Source organism: Muscardinus avellanarius, assembly GCF_963383645.1.
Source record: "Muscardinus avellanarius genome assembly, chromosome: 3".
Lineage (NCBI taxonomy): Eukaryota > Metazoa > Chordata > Mammalia > Rodentia > Gliridae > Muscardinus > Muscardinus avellanarius.
The window spans coordinates 2,182,663-2,201,325 of NC_137788.1; the positions used below are offsets into that span (position 1 = coordinate 2,182,663).

An 18,663-nucleotide genomic window follows, 5' to 3' on the forward strand; every position below is an offset into this window, starting at 1 on the left:
ATCCTCCTGTCTCAGCCTCCCAAATGCTGAGATTACAAGTGTGCGCCACCACGCCCAGCTTTATCCTTTATTTTGAAACAGGGTCTCACTGAGTTGCAGAGGGCCTCACTAAGTAGCTGAGGCTGTCCGCGAACCCAGATCCCCCTGTCTCATCCTCCCCAATGCTGGGGTTACAAGCGTGTGCCACCACGCCCAGCATCAACTTAGAGACTTGTAAGTAATAAATTTGTTTTATACTTAGATTTTTCTTTGCAGTACAAGGAACTGAACCCAGAGGCTTTCTACCTCTGAGCTATACTCCCAGCCTTCTTTACTTATTTTTTTGAAACAGGGTCTTCCTAGGTTGTTGAAAGTTGCTACATTGCTGAGGCTGACCTCAAACCAGCAATTCTCCTTTCTCAGCCTCCTCAGTACTAATATTACAGGCATGTGCCACCCAGCTAACATTTATTTTTTTAAAGACTAATGAGCTTGGCACAGTGACATTTTCTGTAATCCTAGTACTTGGGAGGCTGAGACAGATGGATCACAGGTTTAAGGCCAGTCTCAGCAACTTAGTGAGACCCAGGGGTGTTCTACCGCTAAGCTATACCCTCAGTTCTATATTATTTTGAAAAAAGATCTCACTAAGTTGGCCTCAAACCTGCAATCCTTCTATCTCAGCCTCCCAAGTGCTGGGATCACAGGTGTGTACCACCACACCCAGTTGATCACATATAATTTTAACCTTGGTAAGCCTCAGTTTTCCTGTCTGAAAAAGGGTGACATTTGGGCCAAGTTCCTCACAGGTGATATCCACATTCCAGTAATGGCCCTGGTGCTGTGGGTGCTAACCCTGAGCTGAAGACGCACATCCCATCTGCAGCACCACACACCCGGGGCCACCCGAACTTATGGGCTGGGACCCAGCCTATAAATGACCCAGCGGGGGACACTGGACACTTGTCAACTGTTTCAACCTCCTGGTCTAGCCATTTAACGTGGGATAAAGCTGGGCAGGTCATTCAGCCTCCAGTCCCTGGAACCAAAGTCAGAAAGGGCCTCAGGGACCAAGGGCGCCCGTGGTTGGGTCGGGGTGCAGGGTGGCAGGGCTGGGGAATGGCATCCGTGGGCGTGTCTAAGCCATGTCCGTGGGGTCTAGACACTGCCCTGCTGAGAGCCAAGGGCTCAGGAGAATGGGCCTGCAGGTGGCCCCCAGCCCAGCCTCTAATTCTGAGATTATTCTGATACAGCCTGGAGAGGGCTTCTGTGGATGCAGCCCCTCCTCTCTGAGCTGGACCCCTCCTCTGTTCTTAGAATCAGCCCAGGACAGAGACCTGTGATGGACATGGCCCGTGTCCAGGGTTGACACAGGGCAAGGACCCAGGGATGTAGCCACTGGCACATTGGGCCTCCGATCCTAAAGATGCCAACTTGGACTCACTCCGGCTCAGCTCATCAGTCTGACAGCGGCTGGCCCACTGCCGCTTGCTTCCAGGAAGTGGGGGAACAGGCTTGAGGGGCTCTGCCCAGTCGGCCTGGGGTGGGGGAAGCTGGCAGGGGTTACACTGCGCCCCATACCTGGGGCATCCGGGGCAGGGTGAGACTCCGGCAGGCGCATCTGCCCCCAGCATCCTCTAGCCTCCAGAGGCGGACAGGCCAGCACAGGGCTGGGACCTCCAGACTGTCTGTTAGCCACATGGGAAGGCATCCGGGTGGTCCAGCCGTGCTGGCGTGTGGAAGCCCAGCCCAACCGCGTGAGGGTGAGGACAGTTCCACAGGAGCCCAAGGGCGGGGCGGCTCAGCACCAGACCTGGGCCTCGGGCAGCTCGGCTCCAGAGCCTTGCCCAGAGTCTTAAGGTCCCAGCCCCATGCCAGCCTGGCTCTGGCCTCGCCTGTAGGGGCTAGAAGGACATAGGGGGCAGATGTGTTTGCTGAAGTCTCAGGGTGCCACAGACATGGGCACAGCGTAACTCACACACACACACACACACACACACACACACACACACACACACACCTGGTGTCATGCCTCGTTCCCAGGGTCTGAGATGGCCACAACCCAGAGTCCCACTTAGGTCTTGGGTCCGGAGCCGGGAAACGCTAGGCAGGTGATGAGGTCAGTTCCCGGCAAGCCCCGTCTGGTGTCCCCTGGACAGAGCTCCACGTGCCCTCACACATGGGTGGGGAAGGGAGAAGGAGGCGCTGGCAGGCACGAGCAATGGCGGCACCTGTGAGTGACGCCGGCCGTGGGTGTGTGCGCGTGTGTGGGCTTTAACATACATACTGTGTGCAGGTATGAGCGTGTGGAACAGGACTGAGCAAACGTGTTGAGAGGCTGGGCATCGGCGGTGAGCACACGAGTAAGCGTGCCTGTGTGCGCGTGGATGTGGATGTGGGTGAGTGTGTGCACGGATCTGTGTGGGCATGGGGCCCACGGGAGCCCGAAAGGGACTCCAGGCTGGGTGAGACCTGGGCTTTGGGGGACGGTGACAGGACAGCAGAGGTCGTGGAAGGACCACAGGCCCCTGTGGGCTTTGTGGCTCCAGCGCTGTGTCCACCTGGAGGGAAGCCCAGGGCCTGGGACGCTGGCTCAGCCAATTCCCACACTGGGGCGTGGGGCTGACGTGTGGCCAGAATGGAAACGGAAAAGCGGACAGGCGGCGAGGCAGGAAAGCAGAGGGCAGAGAGCGCTCAGCCCTCTGCAGCCCCTCAGGCAGGGCCCGACCAACAAGGCCCAGGAGGACAGAGGCAGTGGTGGTCACTGGGCCCCAGATGTCCCAGGAGAGGAGGAAGGCCTGCAGGGCCGACCTGCCTGCAGACTGGCAGCTGGACACCCCCACTGCAGATGCCAAGCCTCTGGTCCTTGGCAGTGTCCAGCAGCTTGCATGGAGTGCAGCTGTCCATGCCTCCTGTGGGCGAGATCAGAGGCACAGCCCCTCTGGGTCGCTCCTGCCCTGTAGACCAGAAAGCCCTGCAGGCTATGAGATGGTCTAAGGTGTGGCCTCTCCCTGGACAGCTAGCAATCCGGGGCACCAAGCAGGCAGGAATGGCCGGGCAAGGGCAGAGTAGCCCAGGAGGAAATCCAGGTACAAGGTCAAGGGCCAGGTCACCCCCTGTGCCCACGCCTAGTGGACACAGGGACCTGGGGTGCCAAGGGCCTGGGGTCCTGGCCTTCCCAAGATAGAGCCAGGCCTGAGACCCCCGACCACCTCCACTCCATCTGCAAATCCCACTCCTGGCCACCCTGGACCAAGCCCATCACCTCCACCAGGCCAAAGAGAGTCTCTGCAGCTGGGGATCACACTGAGACTGAGGTAAGGACTTGCTGGATTAGGGTGGGCCCTATATCCAACAAGAACATCCTCATCTGAGACAGAGGACAGAGCTCAGAGCAGGCCACAGGAAAGCAGAGACAGAGTGAGGTTCCCACGAGCCAAGGGATGCCAGTGATGGTCGGAGCCACCCAAAGCTGGACAAGACAGGCAGGACCCTCCCCAGGGCCTCAGGGGGAGCGTGCCCTCCAGATTCCCTGATGGCAGATCTCTAGATGTCCGCCCTGGGAGAGGGTACCCCGCTGTTGTTCCAAGATGTCCTGTTTGTGGTCGTTTCCTGCAGCAGGCTCTGGAAACCGTCCTCTACCCTGGCCTGACCTCATCCTGCCTGCCTCTGTAGCTCTGTGCCCATAGGCTCAGACTCCTGCCTCAGCACCACGTGCCTTCAGTTCCCTGCTGGGACTCTTCCCAGCACCTGTGGGCCCACCCCTCAACTCACAGGCTTCCAGAGCTGAAAGGAGATGCCCTCCCCAACCAACTCCAACTGAGCCAGCTCCGCCCCGGCCCCCACCCTCCTCCTGGCTCACCACAGCACCCCCACCCCCGGGACATCTGCTGAGAAGATCAGATCGCCAGCATCAGTCCACCCCGCACACGCTTGTGTTAGAGACATGTTTATGCTTGGACTTAGTGCCTTCTTTTTTATTTCTTTTTGAAGATGGCCCCTGTTTTTTTTTTTTTGTTTTGTTTTGTTTTGTTCTTTTGCAAGTCTAGGGATGGAACCCAGGGGCATTCGACCTCTGAGCTACACCCTCTGCTCTATTTTTTTATTCTTTATTTTGAAACCGGGACTCACTGAGTTGCAGAGGCCTCACTAAGTAGCTGAGACTGTCTGCAAACTGCGATCCTCTGGTCTCAGCCCCCCGAATGCTGGGATTGCAAGTGTGCGCCACCATGCCAGGCAGGCCCCTGTTCTTTTAGTTTGAAATATACTAGATAGTCTATAATCCACAGTGCACCTCAGCCTATTTTTTTTTCCCCTGCGGTACTGAGGATGGAACCCAGGGGCATTCTACCTCTGAGTTACACCCCAGCCCTATTTTGTAATTCTTTATTTTTGAAATAGGGTCTCACCGAGTTGCAGAGGGCCACACTAAGTAGCTGAGGCTGGCTGCAAACTGCGATCCTTCTGTCTCAGCCTTTCAAATGCTGGAATTGCAAGCGTGCACCACCACGCCTGGCTACCTACTTATTTCTTCTATCCTACATTAGAATGAACAACCACAGAACTCAGGCAAGAGGGGCAGGAGGCAGGACAGATGGATAGGCTGAGGCCTCAAGGCGCTGGCAGGGATTACAAGCGTGCACTACCCGGCATCTCAGCCCACTAGGCCCTTAAGTAGTCCTATAAAAGAAACCCTGCAGCCCTGCCTCCACAGCCCACAGAGCTGTGTAGCTCCTGACTCCATTCAGGCTTTGCCTCTGTGTCTCGGAGCCTCCGTGGTACACAGGACCACTATCCCAGGGGCCGAGCCCAGCCCACAAGGAATGAGAGGAGAGGTCCTCAGGGTCTGTGTGCAAAGGGCCCCGGGAGCCGGCTGCTCCAGGCCAGGAGCCACACAGGCCATCCTATATGTCCCCCGCTTCAATGAGGGGATCCCAAGGCAGAGGGTTCTGCCAGGACCCAGGAAAACTATCACTGAAACATCACTTTGCAGGAGAAAAATTTTTCACCGACCTGGGATAAGAGGGAATCCAGGGAATCCCTGGACAGAAAGGACCCCCACAGCCTGGGGGTGCAGGGCCAGGCCCGGCACACCTCAGGTGCTTGTCTACGCCACGTCTTGAGAAGCCTGAGGTGGAGCGACGCCCCGCCCAGCGCTTTTCTTTCTGGTCACCTCCGGGCCACACTGCCGTAAGTGGGCCTGGGAGAAATCACCCGCGATTAGCCGCTTCCGGCCATTCTCTCCCAGGGCAACTGCGCTCTGCTCTCTCCTCCTTCCTACACAAACACTGCAGGGCCGCCCGCCCACCCACCCTCGGCCTGACACTGTCCTCCGGGCAGTTTCCAGGTCAGACTAAGCAAGGAAATTTCACAATGGCTGGGGAGGGGCCGGTGTCAGCGGCTCGGGGCGCCCTGCCCTTCCCCTGCTGTAAGGAAGGGGCCGAGGAATGATGGAGTACGGAGAAGGCAGGCATCGAGAGAAAGCACACGGACCCCAGGGCCCCTCTGTGGGCAGTGAGGGTCCCTCCTGCAGGGGCCATGCCCACCAGCCTCCCCACAGCCCACCCTGCTCACCCAACCCACCACTGCCCTCTCTGACCGGCCGGGGCTCCCAGCTAGCACCCTGGACGCCCCTGCCACCCCCAGCAGTGCCCCCACCCCACACAGCCTTCGTCTGCCATCCTCAGCTCTGCACCCCATCACGTTCTGGCCACAGGATAAGAAGATGCTCACAGCCGGCCTCCCCGCCAGAACAGAGCTCAGCACAGGCAGACACCTCCCCGCTGGGTCCCTGTGAGTCCTCAGCACTTAGGGACAGCCAGACAAACTCCAAGCCAGTGAGCGAGGAAGAGAGAGAAGGACTGCGTAAACAGATGAAGGAGTCCAAGGTACAGTCCACAGGGGCCCTTGGACTCCCTTGAGCCCCACCTCTCCCCCACCTGCTGCCCACCCTGGGGCCCAGACCTCCCAGGTCAACAGGGAGCATCCGGAGAAGTCAGATCACAGGGCTCTACAGGGATTGTTCAAACAAACAAACAAAAGTAAAGCACATAAGTAAGTAAATCCTGAGCTAAAAATGAATCTTCAAAAACAAACAACTAGAAAGCCTAAACTCCAGGTGGGTACCTTGCTGTGTGTCACAGTCCGGGACACGTGACAACCTGGACCCCAGGGCAGCCCAGGGGGAGAGGCCCCCTATCCACACCACCCAGCTCAGCTCCTGCACCCTTGCAAGGCAGGCTGGCCTGTTCTAGGAAGGGTCCCCAGAGAGCCCTCGCCGGCATCAGGTGACCTCCCTGTGCTATGGCCACCTCTGCTGTGGGCCAGGCCAGAAGGAGCCACAGGGTGCCCCTAAAGCCTGTAGGTCCCACATGGAGGGGTAGCTCAGCACCTGGCATGGGTACAGATAGGTCGGACTGTCAGGCAGGCCTGGAGCTCCCACAAAGCAGACTGGAGACAGGAGAAAGGGCCACGTCCATCAGGCCAGGCCCCAGACCTGTCCCTGTGACGACCTCCCAGGACGAAAAATCCCAATGGGGCTTCAGCTGGACCTGTGGGAGTGAGAGGCCAGCCCAGCCAGTACGAAGGGCCCCACCTCCGCCCACCCCAACCCCGAAAGCAAGCGTCAAATAGCCAGGCCTGGTGGCGCATGCCTGTGACCCCTGTACTTGGGAGGCTGCGACAGGAGGATCGCAGGTTGGAGAACAGCCTTGGCAAGTAGTGAGATTCTCATCAATCAGCCAGACCCTGTTTCCAAATAAGAAGTAAAATAGGGCTGGGAAGGTGGCTCAGAGATAGAATGCCCCTGGGTTCCATCCCTAGTTAAAAAAAAAAAAGAAAAAGGGAAAAAAAAGCAAGGTCACCCAACCCCACTCAGGGCTTGGAGGAGATACTACGGCCGAGCGCTGCCCCCCACACCTGCTCTGGGCCCCGCTGTCGCCCCCAGCACGGGCAGCCCTAACGTGCCATTGTACACTCAAGCCCCTTTCTCCAGTAAACCCCGGGATGCAGGCGCCCGCCCCACTTCCTTTCCCATCCCTGCCAGACTTCTTTATTGTTTCACCCATTATTCGAGGCACCTCTGCAGGCCCGGGAGCCCCCGCCTCAGAGGGGACCCCGGGGGCCCTGGGCTCTGATGTCTGTCCCCCACACACCCTACAGACCCCTTCATTCCTGCAGGCACCAGAAGCAGAGAGGACAGGATCAGACAGCCGTAGAGAAAAGTGTCTGTCAGGCTGGGACGTTTCTTCCAGGGGCGCTGGCCGGAGTCCCACACTGGGCGCCCCGAGCTGGCCTCCTGATCCCTCTTTCCCCTGCTCCTTCCTGGAGCGGATGATTCACTTCCCCCCTGGAAAAACATCCCGCCACTTCTTCTCCCTTCCCTTTGTCCAGCCGGCGGTCACCTCAGGACAAGAGGCTCCATCCCCAGGACCAGGGTATACGGGAGGAGCTCAGGGGCTACTGCGTGACACCAGCCACCCCCACGACCTCAGGGTCGACCACACGGAGCGGGGACACTGACTCCCCCACCCAGGCAGCCTCACCTGCCAGCCCACTGTCCCCACACTGGCAGGCCAGGAGCCCTTCCCAAACAGCCCCTGCAGCCAGGCTCTGCAGCCACAGCCCCTTCACGTCACAAAACACAGGCTTAGGAGGCACTGGCCAGGCCCTCACAACCCGATCCCTAGGCTGGCCTGGCCCAGCCTCTGAGCCCCAGCATCCAGCATCTGTCCTGATGTTGCAGGATGCTCGGGACCTTTTGAGCTGTGCTAGATGTGTGGGGCCCCCCTTCTCCCGTGCCAGCCTACCTTCCCGATCCCAGCAGTCTCCCGGCTCGCCCTTTGTAAACTCCTGCCAGCCACATGTTGGAAACCACTGCTTCTTTCTTGGTTATTCTCTTCCAGTAGCTTCTAACAAACAGAGCTGCAGGACCAGAGACCCTGAGCATCTCTGGAGTGGCTGTGGGAAGTGGTACCCAGCAGGCCCGCAGCCCCTGGGCCAAAGCCAGGAGGGCATCCACCTTAGTCAGGTCTCTCTTGAGTGTCGCTGGGGCAGCAGGTGGAGAGGGGCAAGAGCACTCACCTGAGAGGCAGCCCTCCTGGCCCGGCTGCTGGCTCCACCCCGGGCAGCACCTGAACACAGTGCGGGTCTCTGCGGCATACACCTGCCTGTAGCTCGTATAATAGATGGTTCTAGAAATGAAGAAGGAAGAGCATTTTAACCATCACAGGAGCGAGCACTGGCTCCACCACACCCCAGGGCACTGGTCCTCACAGTGTCCCAGCTGAACGGGCCCAGGTGTCCAGCTGGAGTGGCAGGTATTCACACCCGCCAGGTCCTCTGCAGCCGGGTCAGGGCACACCACCCAACAGCGGCTGCCCGCTGTGCTCCGCCTGGAACCCACTACCCTGAGGCCTCTGTGCATCCCCCGCCATGGTGCCCCTGCTCAGTGGGGGTCAGGACGTGCACCTCGCCCCTCGCCTGGCTCTTGGCACCAGGCCAGTCCAGGGGGGCTGGGACCCTGGAGTGGACATGTTCAGTCTTGTGTCTCAGGTGCCCAGGCCTGAGCAGCTGGGCTGGGGCAGAGTCAGGGTCTTTCTTGGCGGATGACCTGTCCCCACCCCTCCTCCACCCACACAGCCTCTAGCTGAGGGCCAGCAAGGGGGACACAGGCTTCTCACAGGCCGATGCTCCCATCTTCCACCACCTGAGCAGCAACCCTCAGAATTCACATGCACCTGGAATGGGGCCCACATTGGAAAGATGGTCTTTGCTTAAGCTGTGCATTGTTCAAATGAGGTCCTACTAGATTAGTGACCCTCGTCCACCGAGTGATGCCCTTCTAAGACCCGGGAGCTGAGCATGGTGGCACATGCCTGTAATCCTAGCACTCGGGAGGCTGAGACAGGAGGATTTCAGGTTTGCAGCCAGCTTCAGCGAGACGGTTTCAAAATAAAAAAGGGTTGGGGGTGTACCTTGGAGGTAGAATGGCCCTGGGTTCAGTCCCCAGTATTACAAATAAAAATAAAAAATGGAGACAGGAAGAAAGCACGTGAAGACAGAGGAGGAAGAGACAGAGAACAGGACGAGGACCAGGAGTCAAAGGACAGCCATCAGCACCAGGCCAGGCCAGGAGCCTGCCTGCCCACACCTGGGATGGGACTTAAAGTCCCCAGAACTGTGAGATAACAAAGTCTCGTTGTGTTTTTACCCAGGGATTTTCTACCACTGAGCTACATCCCCAGCCACCATTTTTATTTTATTTATTTGGGTGTTTTTTTGTTGTTTTTTGGTTTTTTGTTTTTTGTTTTTTTTTTTTTTTTTTTTTTGCGGGTCTGGGGATGGAACCCAGAGGCATTTGTGACCTCCGAGCTACACCCTCTGTCCTATTTTTTTATTCTTTATTTTGAAACAGGATCTCACTGAGTTGCAGAGGGCCTCACTAAGTAGCTGAGGCTGTCCGCCAACCGCGATACGCCGGTCTCAGCCTCTCAAATGCTGGGATTACAAGCGTTTACCACCACACCGGGCTTATTTTTTTATTTTGAAACAGCGTCTTGCTAAGTTTCTGAGGCTCTTGCTAAATGGCTGAGTTGGCCTCAAACCTGCGATCTTCCTGTCTCAGCCTCCCAGGTACTAGGATTACGAGTGTGCACCACCAGGCCCAGCTTCCTGTTGTTTTTAAACCATAATTTGTCCTAATTTGTGACAGGTGCCCCAGGAAACTAAGACAGGGCTCAGTGCTTGGCCCGGTGCCCTCGGGCCCCAAGGCTGTGAGGTCTTCATGTTTATAGTGACCAAGGGGGGAGGGGGATAGAGAGAACAGCATAGAGACTGAATCAGAGAAAAGAAAAACTGGTGGGGGGGATATGGGTGAGCCCGCCCCCACACCCCCACAGCCTCCGGGTAGCTGCTGTCTACCCAGACGACAGCCAGGGGCCCAGCCAACCAAGGTGCCACACTGCTACCGGATGACAACCAGGCGGCCCGGGCTGTCCATCTTCAGGTAAAAACCGCCTTCTGCTTGCTGGGACCGGCGCATGGCTGACCCTGGACCTAACAAAGAGGGAGGGCGGCGGGCGGCTTCCGGGGGCGTGCGTTGGTACACGCGCACCGCACTCAGACACCCTGGGAGCGCCTTGCAAAACAGCCCCTGGCAGGACATGAAACCACTTGCCTGACAGAACTGACCGTGGGGGAAAACAATGGCTGAGTGCCTGGGCCCGTTGGGTCGCTCGTAAATATTTACCCCGAGCCCCGGCGGTGGCAGGGTCAGGTTGCACGCTGCTCCTTCCGGCCACCGCTTCCCACGGCCCCTAAAGGAAAGACCCTTGGAGAAGGCCAGTCAGCCCCTGGAGACCAACCCCTGCTCCCCTGTAGCCAGTCCAGCTCACGGGAACACCAGCCACTGGGAGCAGGTGCACACAGGCCGGGGCCGGGTGAGGAGGCTGCCGGCCGTATCACAGTGGAGGCCCAGAGCTGCAGTCTGAGGCTGTTCTCCAAGCGCCACTTCCCTCCCTCCTTCCTCTGGGGGAACCTCTGTCCCGGAAGCCCCTTTATACAGCCTGGGCTGGCTGGCTGGCTGGCTGGCGAGATTGATGGGAAAGGTCCTGGCACCTTCTGTCTGGCTGCCCAGGTATCATGGCAGCCTCGTCTATTCAGGGCTAAGCTGAGCAGCCCATCACCCACATGACCCTGCCCCAAACCACACACCGTGCCGGAGACTGCGGGAGACACCACACAATGGCCACTCGTGGAGCCCAGACTGGGCGTGGTCATTAACCCTGACCCCGGCCCATCCGGGTGGGGAAACTGAGGCTTGCACAAGCTTTGACACAGAGTCCATCCTATGACCCCCCATAGCCTTTCAAGGGCATGAAAGGAAGTGTCCCCTTGTCTGTCCAGGGAGAGAGAGATGACCTTGGGGTGAGCTGGAGGGTGGTATGGGGGAGTATGGAGCTACTGGCTCTTACCCCCAACTCCCAGCCCCTCTGCCCCTTGTTCCAACCAACTAGAGAGTCTCCAGGCAGAAGAATGGCTAAGGGAAGAAAGGGCTGGAAGGCAGACCGCAAGGGCACAGGTCCCTGACGCTGAATGCGGGCGCAGTCCACTGCACCATGAACAAGTTGACATTGCAGCCACACCCTCGCCCTCCCCTCCGGGTCATGGCTCACCCAGCAGCCGGCAGGAGCAGCCTGGGAGGTAACCTCAGCCCAGGTATGAAGTCGGTGAGGCCTCTGGCAGAGCCGGGTCCCAGAGGCTGAGGCCAAGCGTGGTGCCCAGCCGGCCAGCACCGATGCGTGCCCCTCTGCCCTGCCCTGCAGGGCTACTCGAAGACACCCCACCACCTGGTTCCTGGCTGAGAAAGGCATCTGCTATGCTCAGATAAACCCAGACCACGTCACAGACGCTTCTGGAGCTTGATCCTGATGGGCGCCAACTCTGCACGGCCGTCCCTCCCTGGCTGGGCTCGTCACCACCACCGTCCACCCTGCCAAGAGGAACCAGCGGCTCCTTGTCCCCTGGAAGGCTTCAAGCCTTGGTGTCCCCATGCCCAGGGAGAGGCAGGAAGTAAAGGAAGCCACTAGCTTCCTTGAGGTAGGGGAGGACTTCTCAGAGGGGACCCCTAAGAGCAGGTTTTGTTTTGTTTTGTTTTTGCGGTCCTGGGGATGGGACCCAGGGGCATTCTACCTTTGATTTACACCCCCAGCTCTTTTTTTTTATTCTTTCTTTTCAAGCAAGGTCTCACTGAGTTGCAAAGCGCTTCACTAAGTAGCTGAGGTTGTCCGAGAACTGTGATCCTCCTGTCTCAGCCTCCCGAATGCTGGGATTACAAGCGTGGCAACCACGCCCGGCCAAGAGCAGGTCCTGAAGGATCAGTCGGAGTTCAGAGGCTGTGTGCCTCATGGTCAGGACTCAGGTACGGGTTCAGAGACCATGGCTCTCTCTCCGCCCTGCCCTCAGTCCCCAGAATCAGCCCATTGCCTAAACCACCTGGGCCTTAGTTTCTTCCTGTCTAAAACAGAGTTTAATGGCCGCCTAGCAGCAGAAGTAGAAAATGCCAGAGACCTTCTGGGTAGGACGGTGCACACCCGAAATCCCAGTACTTGGGAGGCAGAGACAGGAGGATCGCAGGTCTGAGGTCAGCCTCAGCAACTTAACAGGCCTTAGCAATTTAGCAAGACCCTGTTTCTTAAATGAATTTAAGAAAACAGGGCTGGGGGTATAGCTTGGAGGTAGGATGTCTCTGGGTTCAATCTTTAGTACCACAAAAAAAAAAAAAAAGGAAAAGAAAGAACAATTCAGGAGACTGTCCCAGGCCTCGGTTCCCCTACGCAGGCTGCACAGAAAGCCTGATGACCCAGCGGGCCCCCTGGCTGGCACGGGGGCAGCCCCGGCTCTTGCCTCCCACATGGACACTCTGTTTCCCAGCCTGCCCCGTGCCAGGTTCCTGGAAAGGTCAGAAGGCACGGTCAGCCCATCACACATGTTGTGGTCCAGACTCGACAAAAGAGGCTTGAGACTGTCGGTGTGGAGGGGTGGAGCCAGCGCCAAGGGCCCCCAGGCCGGCCACGCCGCCAGGTGCCCGCCTTGTCCTCATCCCCCAGGGCTCCCCTCACAGGTGCAGGCTCCTGCCCACCTCCCCCGGCCCTTCCAGCTGCGCCAAACGCTGGCTCAGAGACGGCAGCGATGGGCTGGCCCACCCACGCTGCGAGCCAGCCGAGGCTCTCCCCACCCACATCTGCTGTCCCTGTGGACACAGGAGGGACGGCTGGAGCCCCCTCTCTCATGTCGCTCAGAATGCACTCTGGACACTGGGTGTCCAGCTCAGGGCCAGTTCAGCATTAATGCCGACACCTGTGCCTAGGCCCAGGGACTCAGCCCACCAAGGCGTCCATGCTGGGGCCAGGGCACTCTGCTGCGATGGGTAGGAAGAGAAGCGAGGACTAGACACCAGACCGGGAAGACGGGGATGGCGGGCTCGGGGCTGGCCTCATAGGAAGGGCCAGCGGGGCTCAATTCCCTGAGACTCGGGAAAGGTACACCAATAGGAAATGGGACATCCCAACCTATGCTAGCACCAGGGGCCGTGGTGCTGGCCCCAGTGACCAATGGCTGCTGCTCCTGTGAGCCACAGAAGACAGTGTCTGCCGTGGCACCGAGGCAGAGGGAGGACTTGGGTTCACAGGGAGCGGGAGCGGGGACAGGGTGAGAAAGGCCAGCGCCAGGCAAAGTGGACCTCAGCCACACCGCAGAGCCCGAGGCTGCACGGTGCCTGTCCAGCACGCTGCCCTGCTCACCCGCAACCCTGGGACCCAAACCGTTCCCACAGCAGGACCGCCACATTTTGGGGAGGGCGTGCTGGTGAAGGTGCCCCCAGACCCTTGGGCTGGGTGACCCAAGGTGAGGGTTTGTGGGAACTGGGGATCTACATTGTACGTGGGCCCCGGAGCTGCTAAGGAAACCCTCGAGGCACACGTGGCAGGATGCTGTGAACCCCACAGCTGCCCAACCAGGCGGCGTGGCCCTCCCAGAGAGGGGGACCTTCAGGACACCCCGCAGGGTGGAAACACCGCCACACCCCAAGTCCAGCCAGCCTGCAGAGCTCAGCGGAGAAACCACCCAAACAGACAGACCAGGAGGCCCCCTCAGCCCGGCCACCCGCCATACCTCCAGCCTCGGGTCAAAGTGCCTTCTGGCTCCTTCCAAAAATAGCACCTTCCACAAGAATGTTATGGCGAGATGCATCTTAGATGCCCAAATCCCTGCTTTGCAATTACAACGTTCATCCACACCATCTCTGGGAAACCATGAGGGGGGGCTCCTCTGCCCAAGACCCCTCAACTCACAACCCTGAGCCAGCCATTCCTTGGGGAGGGGCTGTGCTGTGCACTGCAGGATGGTGAGCACTCCTGGCCCTAGCCTGCGAGGTGCAGCAGCTCCCAGCACCCCTGGCCCCCATGCCTGTTAGTTGCAGCAGCTCTAACCAGTGTCTCTGGTCCTGGCCTGCTAGGTGCAGCAGCTCGCAGCACCCCTGGCTCTGGCCTGCTAGATGGAGCAGATTCTGTCTCTCCAGCTCACCTTCCAGCATCCAACTTATTCCCAGACACTGCCAGTATCCCTGGGAGACAAAACCACCCCCAGCTGAGAAGCAATGTTACATTTTAGCCTCCTCTACTCTGAGTATGCATAAGTTGTCCAGCAAACATTTAAAGAAAATGGCATGTTCCAGCTGTCCAGGAGCTTCCTGGAGCAAGGCGAGCTGGCACGGGTGCCCATGCAGCCCTCCCCCACGAGAGCAGCCCCATGCAGGGCCGTGAATGCTCCCACAGCCTGCAGCTCTTGCTAAGAAGCTGAGCACCACACCCTCCTGAGGACTCCCATTCCTGCCTTTCCCCCCTCCACACGCGTCATGGCCCACGGCAGCTCCCCCACCAGCCAGGTTTGCAAGCAGGCAGATTCTGGGGCGCCTGAGTTTATCGCCAGAAGAGAGGTATGAAAGGGCACTCCTTGGGCTTGATTTTGAAATAAAATATTGAGCAATAAAACGTTTCACATGGGCTTGGGAATGCGGCTCAAGGGCCAGGCAGCAACAGTCTTCAAGCCAGTACCTCATCGGCTTTGCACCCTCTGTGTACTCAGCACCCTCCCTGACAGGGTCCCTTCCCCCAGCTTCCCACAAGCCCCTCCCCACAAAGAGCAGGTGCATGGCTACAAACCCACGGACCTGGGAGTAGCCGTCTTGCCAGTCTCACCCTGGAGAGGGCATCAGGCCTTGTCCTCAGATAAGGGGTTCAGGGGGCCCTGTGACCAGAATGGGCCGGCCTCAGCCCCATGCCCAAGGCCCTGGGTGCAGAACCCCCACATGGTCCCTGGTCTCTGGCACCCACCTGCGCTCCTGGCCCAGGCACCAGGCCTGCCGCCCACAACCAGGCTTCCACAGGGACACCACACGGCTGAAGGCCCGCACACAGGGCTGCTGGTGGCCCACCAGGGTCAGCTCCTGCTCAGCACACACGTGGGGCCTGGAACAGAGGACAGAGATACTCAATGCCTCGGCAGCCACCCGTTAACTGACACAGGACCCTCCTGCACAGAGCCCTGGGTGTCTAGCCAACCACATGAAGCACAGACCCTTGGCCAGGCCTCCGCCCAGTGCCAGCCCAGGTGAGGGCCGGGAGGAGGAAGAGCAATGGCCACAGCACCCCACACAGGGGCCAGGTGGTCTTCCTGGTCCCCAAGAGCCAGGCAGGTGGAGCCACTGCCACCGTCAACAGGCAGGACCTCAGGGTCAGGAGCTACCATGGGGCTTTGCCTGGCACTCAGGACTGGCCCCTGGTCCATATGGCCCCACGGCTCTGTCCTCCTGCCCCAGCCTCCGTCCCATCATTCCTGTGATTTCAGTGGAAGTGAGTGAGGGCTCCCTCTGGGATATGAAGACCCCCCTCTACTGTGCTCTACACGGCTCCCCTTCTGAGCACACAGACCACCTCAGGGGCACTGAGCACCAAGGGTGGGCAGCCTAAGTCCACCCTCAGGCCCCGCCAGGCTCACAGCTGGTGCGGAAAGGGCTCCGACCCTGTGGGCAGAAGGTCAGGGCCCACTGGACCCCTGGAGTTCTAGCCTGCCCAGGTGAACGCAGCCTCTGGAGGCCAGTTTCCCAAGAGAGGACAAGGCCTCAGCCCTAGCAAGGGGAACTAAGTCTTGGAAGCTGGTGGGGCTCCTCTTGGCCCACAAGGGCAATGAGGCTCCGCCAACACGGCTGGGCTCTGGGCTCTGGGCTCCATCCCCAACACGAGAGGCCGGAGATTGCACCCAACCCAGCGGCTCACTGCTGCAAGCCTGGAAATCAGCCTCCAGAGCCCTTCTGTCTCCTCAGAGACCCAGAGCGTGTGAGGGCCACCCCTCCACCAGCCTCCGCAGCTGAGGTCCCGATTCACGTGGGTACATGGTGCCTTCCGGGCTCCGTACCACTGACCCCCACCCCACACCCAGTGAGGAGTTCCTACTTCCCATGTAGCCCCCCCCTACTTTGCTGGGAGCTGGCCCCCAGGCTCAGCACTGGGAAACCCTGGACCGAGGCCAGCCGCCCCCAGACGGATGCTCTCGCAATCAAGGACTTCATTTTCCTCTTTGCCTTGCTCCTGCTGGGTGGGAAGCGGCCCCCTCGGCAGCTGGGGAGCCGGGTCCAACACCGAGGTCCTCCAGCCTCCAGCCGCACTGCCCAAGCACAGCGACTCTCTGCCCCTGTTCAGGTCCGTGGGGCCTGGGCTCCCACAAACATATCCTCTCATGCAGCCCCTTCTGAGGTCTCCCAGGGCAGAGGCTAGCCAGCCCAACTGGACTACAGGAGGGTGGGGACCCTCAGGGCCCAGGGCAGGGCACCGTTGTCGGGAAACAGGATCCAGGCTCTCCTGTGAATTCCCAAATGGGTCCTGCAGCTAGGACCTGCGGCCTCCATGGCCACCTGCGGCCTCCAGCCAGGTGAAGGGCTGTGAAGTCCTGGGGCAGGCAGGATGGCAGCTGGGGGCAGAGGCACCTGGTTCCAGGTACCTAGTCTCCTCTGTGATAGCACAGACACTTTCCAGACATTGTAGACACAGGATCGCCCAGTGTCCCCAGGACCCCTGGGTGACAGTGGCTCCCCACACGGTCACTAGCTAAGGAGACTTACAGCCTGGCCTCCCCTGCCTTCTCCCTGCATTGCTGGGGCCAACACCTCTCGATGGCTGGGCAGAGGACATGGGCCCTGCTTCCCGGGGCCAGGGATCTGAGGCTGAGGGTATGAGGAGAAGACCAGGTCAGGGTTTGGATGAGGGACAGGAGGCCCCTCGCCGGGGAAGAGCCCTCTTCAACGTCCTCGAACTAGGTCCCGGCCTCCACCCCAGCCTCATTCCTGACCCACTAATGCTGGCGGGGTCTCATTCTTCTCCCCAAGACTATCTCCCCCTCCCTCACCAAGCTCTGTGCCCCTGGAGGCTGACCTTCACGAGCTGCAGGTCCGACACCCGCACACAAGCATGTACACACGTCCCTTCTGGCCGGCTGGCTGAAGGTGAGTTTGGCCTAGGTAAGGACCAGCATGGGGGGGCCGCAGGAGAGAGCAGAGCATGCGGCCCTCCCCTCCCTTCCTGCAGGCCGCTGGGTGGGGGCTGCCTGCTAGCCCCCGGCCACAGCGCCGCCTTCCCAGCCTTCATCCACCATTGCACCGAGCAGTTGCTCTCCCCGTCACTGGGCACAGACTTGTGCAAAGCTCTCCCTGGCCCCTTCCTGGGAGACACGCTACCCCCTTCCTACCTCTGACAGAGGCACTGTGCCCCAAATATCAAGATGCCAGGCTTCTTCAGAACAGCAGCACATTTGGATGAAAAAGAACTGGCACGTTTCAGAAGGCAGAACGGTGACGGTCCGCCCACCCCACCCCACCCTGGATGGCTGAGGCAGCAGTTCCCAAAGTGGGGTCCCCAGGCAGGGCCACGGCCTGTCCCTGGAACTTGCCAGAAACGCACAGTCTCAGAAAGGCACAGGGCCGCAAGCCTGTAAGGCCAGTGACTCGGGAGGATAGAAAGTTCAAGACCAGGGCGGGGCACGGTGGGCACGCTGGTGATCCCAGCATCCGGGAGGCTGAGACGGGAGGATCACGGTTCGCAGACAGCCTCAGCTACTTAGTGAGGCCCTATGTGACTCGGTGAGACCCTGTTTCTAAATAAAGAATGAAAAATGGGGATGGGGATGTAGCTTGGAGGTAGAAAACCTCTAGGCTCCATCCTCAGTACCGAGAGAGAGAGAGAGAGAGAGAGAGAGAGAGAGAGAGATATCAAGACCAATCTAGGCAACTTATTAAGATCCCATCTCAAAACAAAAATAGGTATTTTTTTTGTAGTACTAGAAATTGAAGCCAGAGGCATTCTACCTCCAAGATTTTATTTCTTATTTGAAAATAGGGTCTCACTAAGTTGTTGAAGTTGGCTTTGAATCTACGATCCTCCTGTCTCAGCCTCCCAAGCACTAGGATTACAAGTGTGCATCACTATGCCCAGCTTTCAAAATAAAAATTTTAAAAGGAGCGCTGGGCGTGGTGGCGCACACTTGTAATCCCTGTGCTTGGGAGGCAGAGACAGGAGGATCATGCAGGTTCGAAGCCAGCTGCGCTGGCTTAAGAGACCCTGTTTCCAAATAAAAATATATTTTAAAAAATAGGTCTGGGAGTATATCCCAGAGGTAGAAGGGCTTCCAGGAACCCCAGTACCACCAAAAAAATTTTAAAAAGGAAAAAGCAGTTGGGGTGTAGCTCAGTGGTAGGGTGCTTGCCTAGTATGCGGGAGGCCCTAGGTTCCATCCCCAGTATCATAAAAAAGAAAGAAGAGAGAAGGAAAGAAAAGAAACTAAAAGAAAAGATGAAAAAAAGAAAGAAAGCCACAGTCTAAGCCGGGCGCGGTGGCGCACGCTTGTCATCCCAGCATTCGGGAGGCTGAGACTGGAGAATCACGGTTCGCGGCCAGCCTCAGCTACTTAGTGAGGCCCTCCGCAACTCAGTGAGACCCTGTTTCAAAATAAAGAATAAAAAATAGGGCTGGGGGTGTAATTCGGAGGTAAAATGCCTCTAGTTCCATCCCTAGTACTGCAAAAAAATAAAAAAATAATGTGTGTGTGTGTGTGTGTGTGTGTGTGTGTGTGTGTGTG

At 58.6% G+C, this 18,663-nt stretch overlaps 1 protein-coding gene across 1 annotated transcript in view; it reads right to left on the bottom strand.

Annotated features, from left to right (window-relative positions):
• The window catches only part of MEGF6 (multiple EGF like domains 6), a gene marked incomplete at both ends in the record, with an annotated part of 104,764 nt that overhangs the window by 81,124 nt on the left and 4,977 nt on the right, over positions 1-18,663 (bottom strand). The window contains 2 exons of the mRNA XM_080692721.1: positions 8,062-8,171; positions 14,871-15,005. Of these exons, the coding sequence (XP_080548847.1) occupies positions 8,062-8,171; positions 14,871-15,005 (245 nt within the window). The remainder of the gene's footprint in view (positions 1-8,061; positions 8,172-14,870; positions 15,006-18,663) is intronic.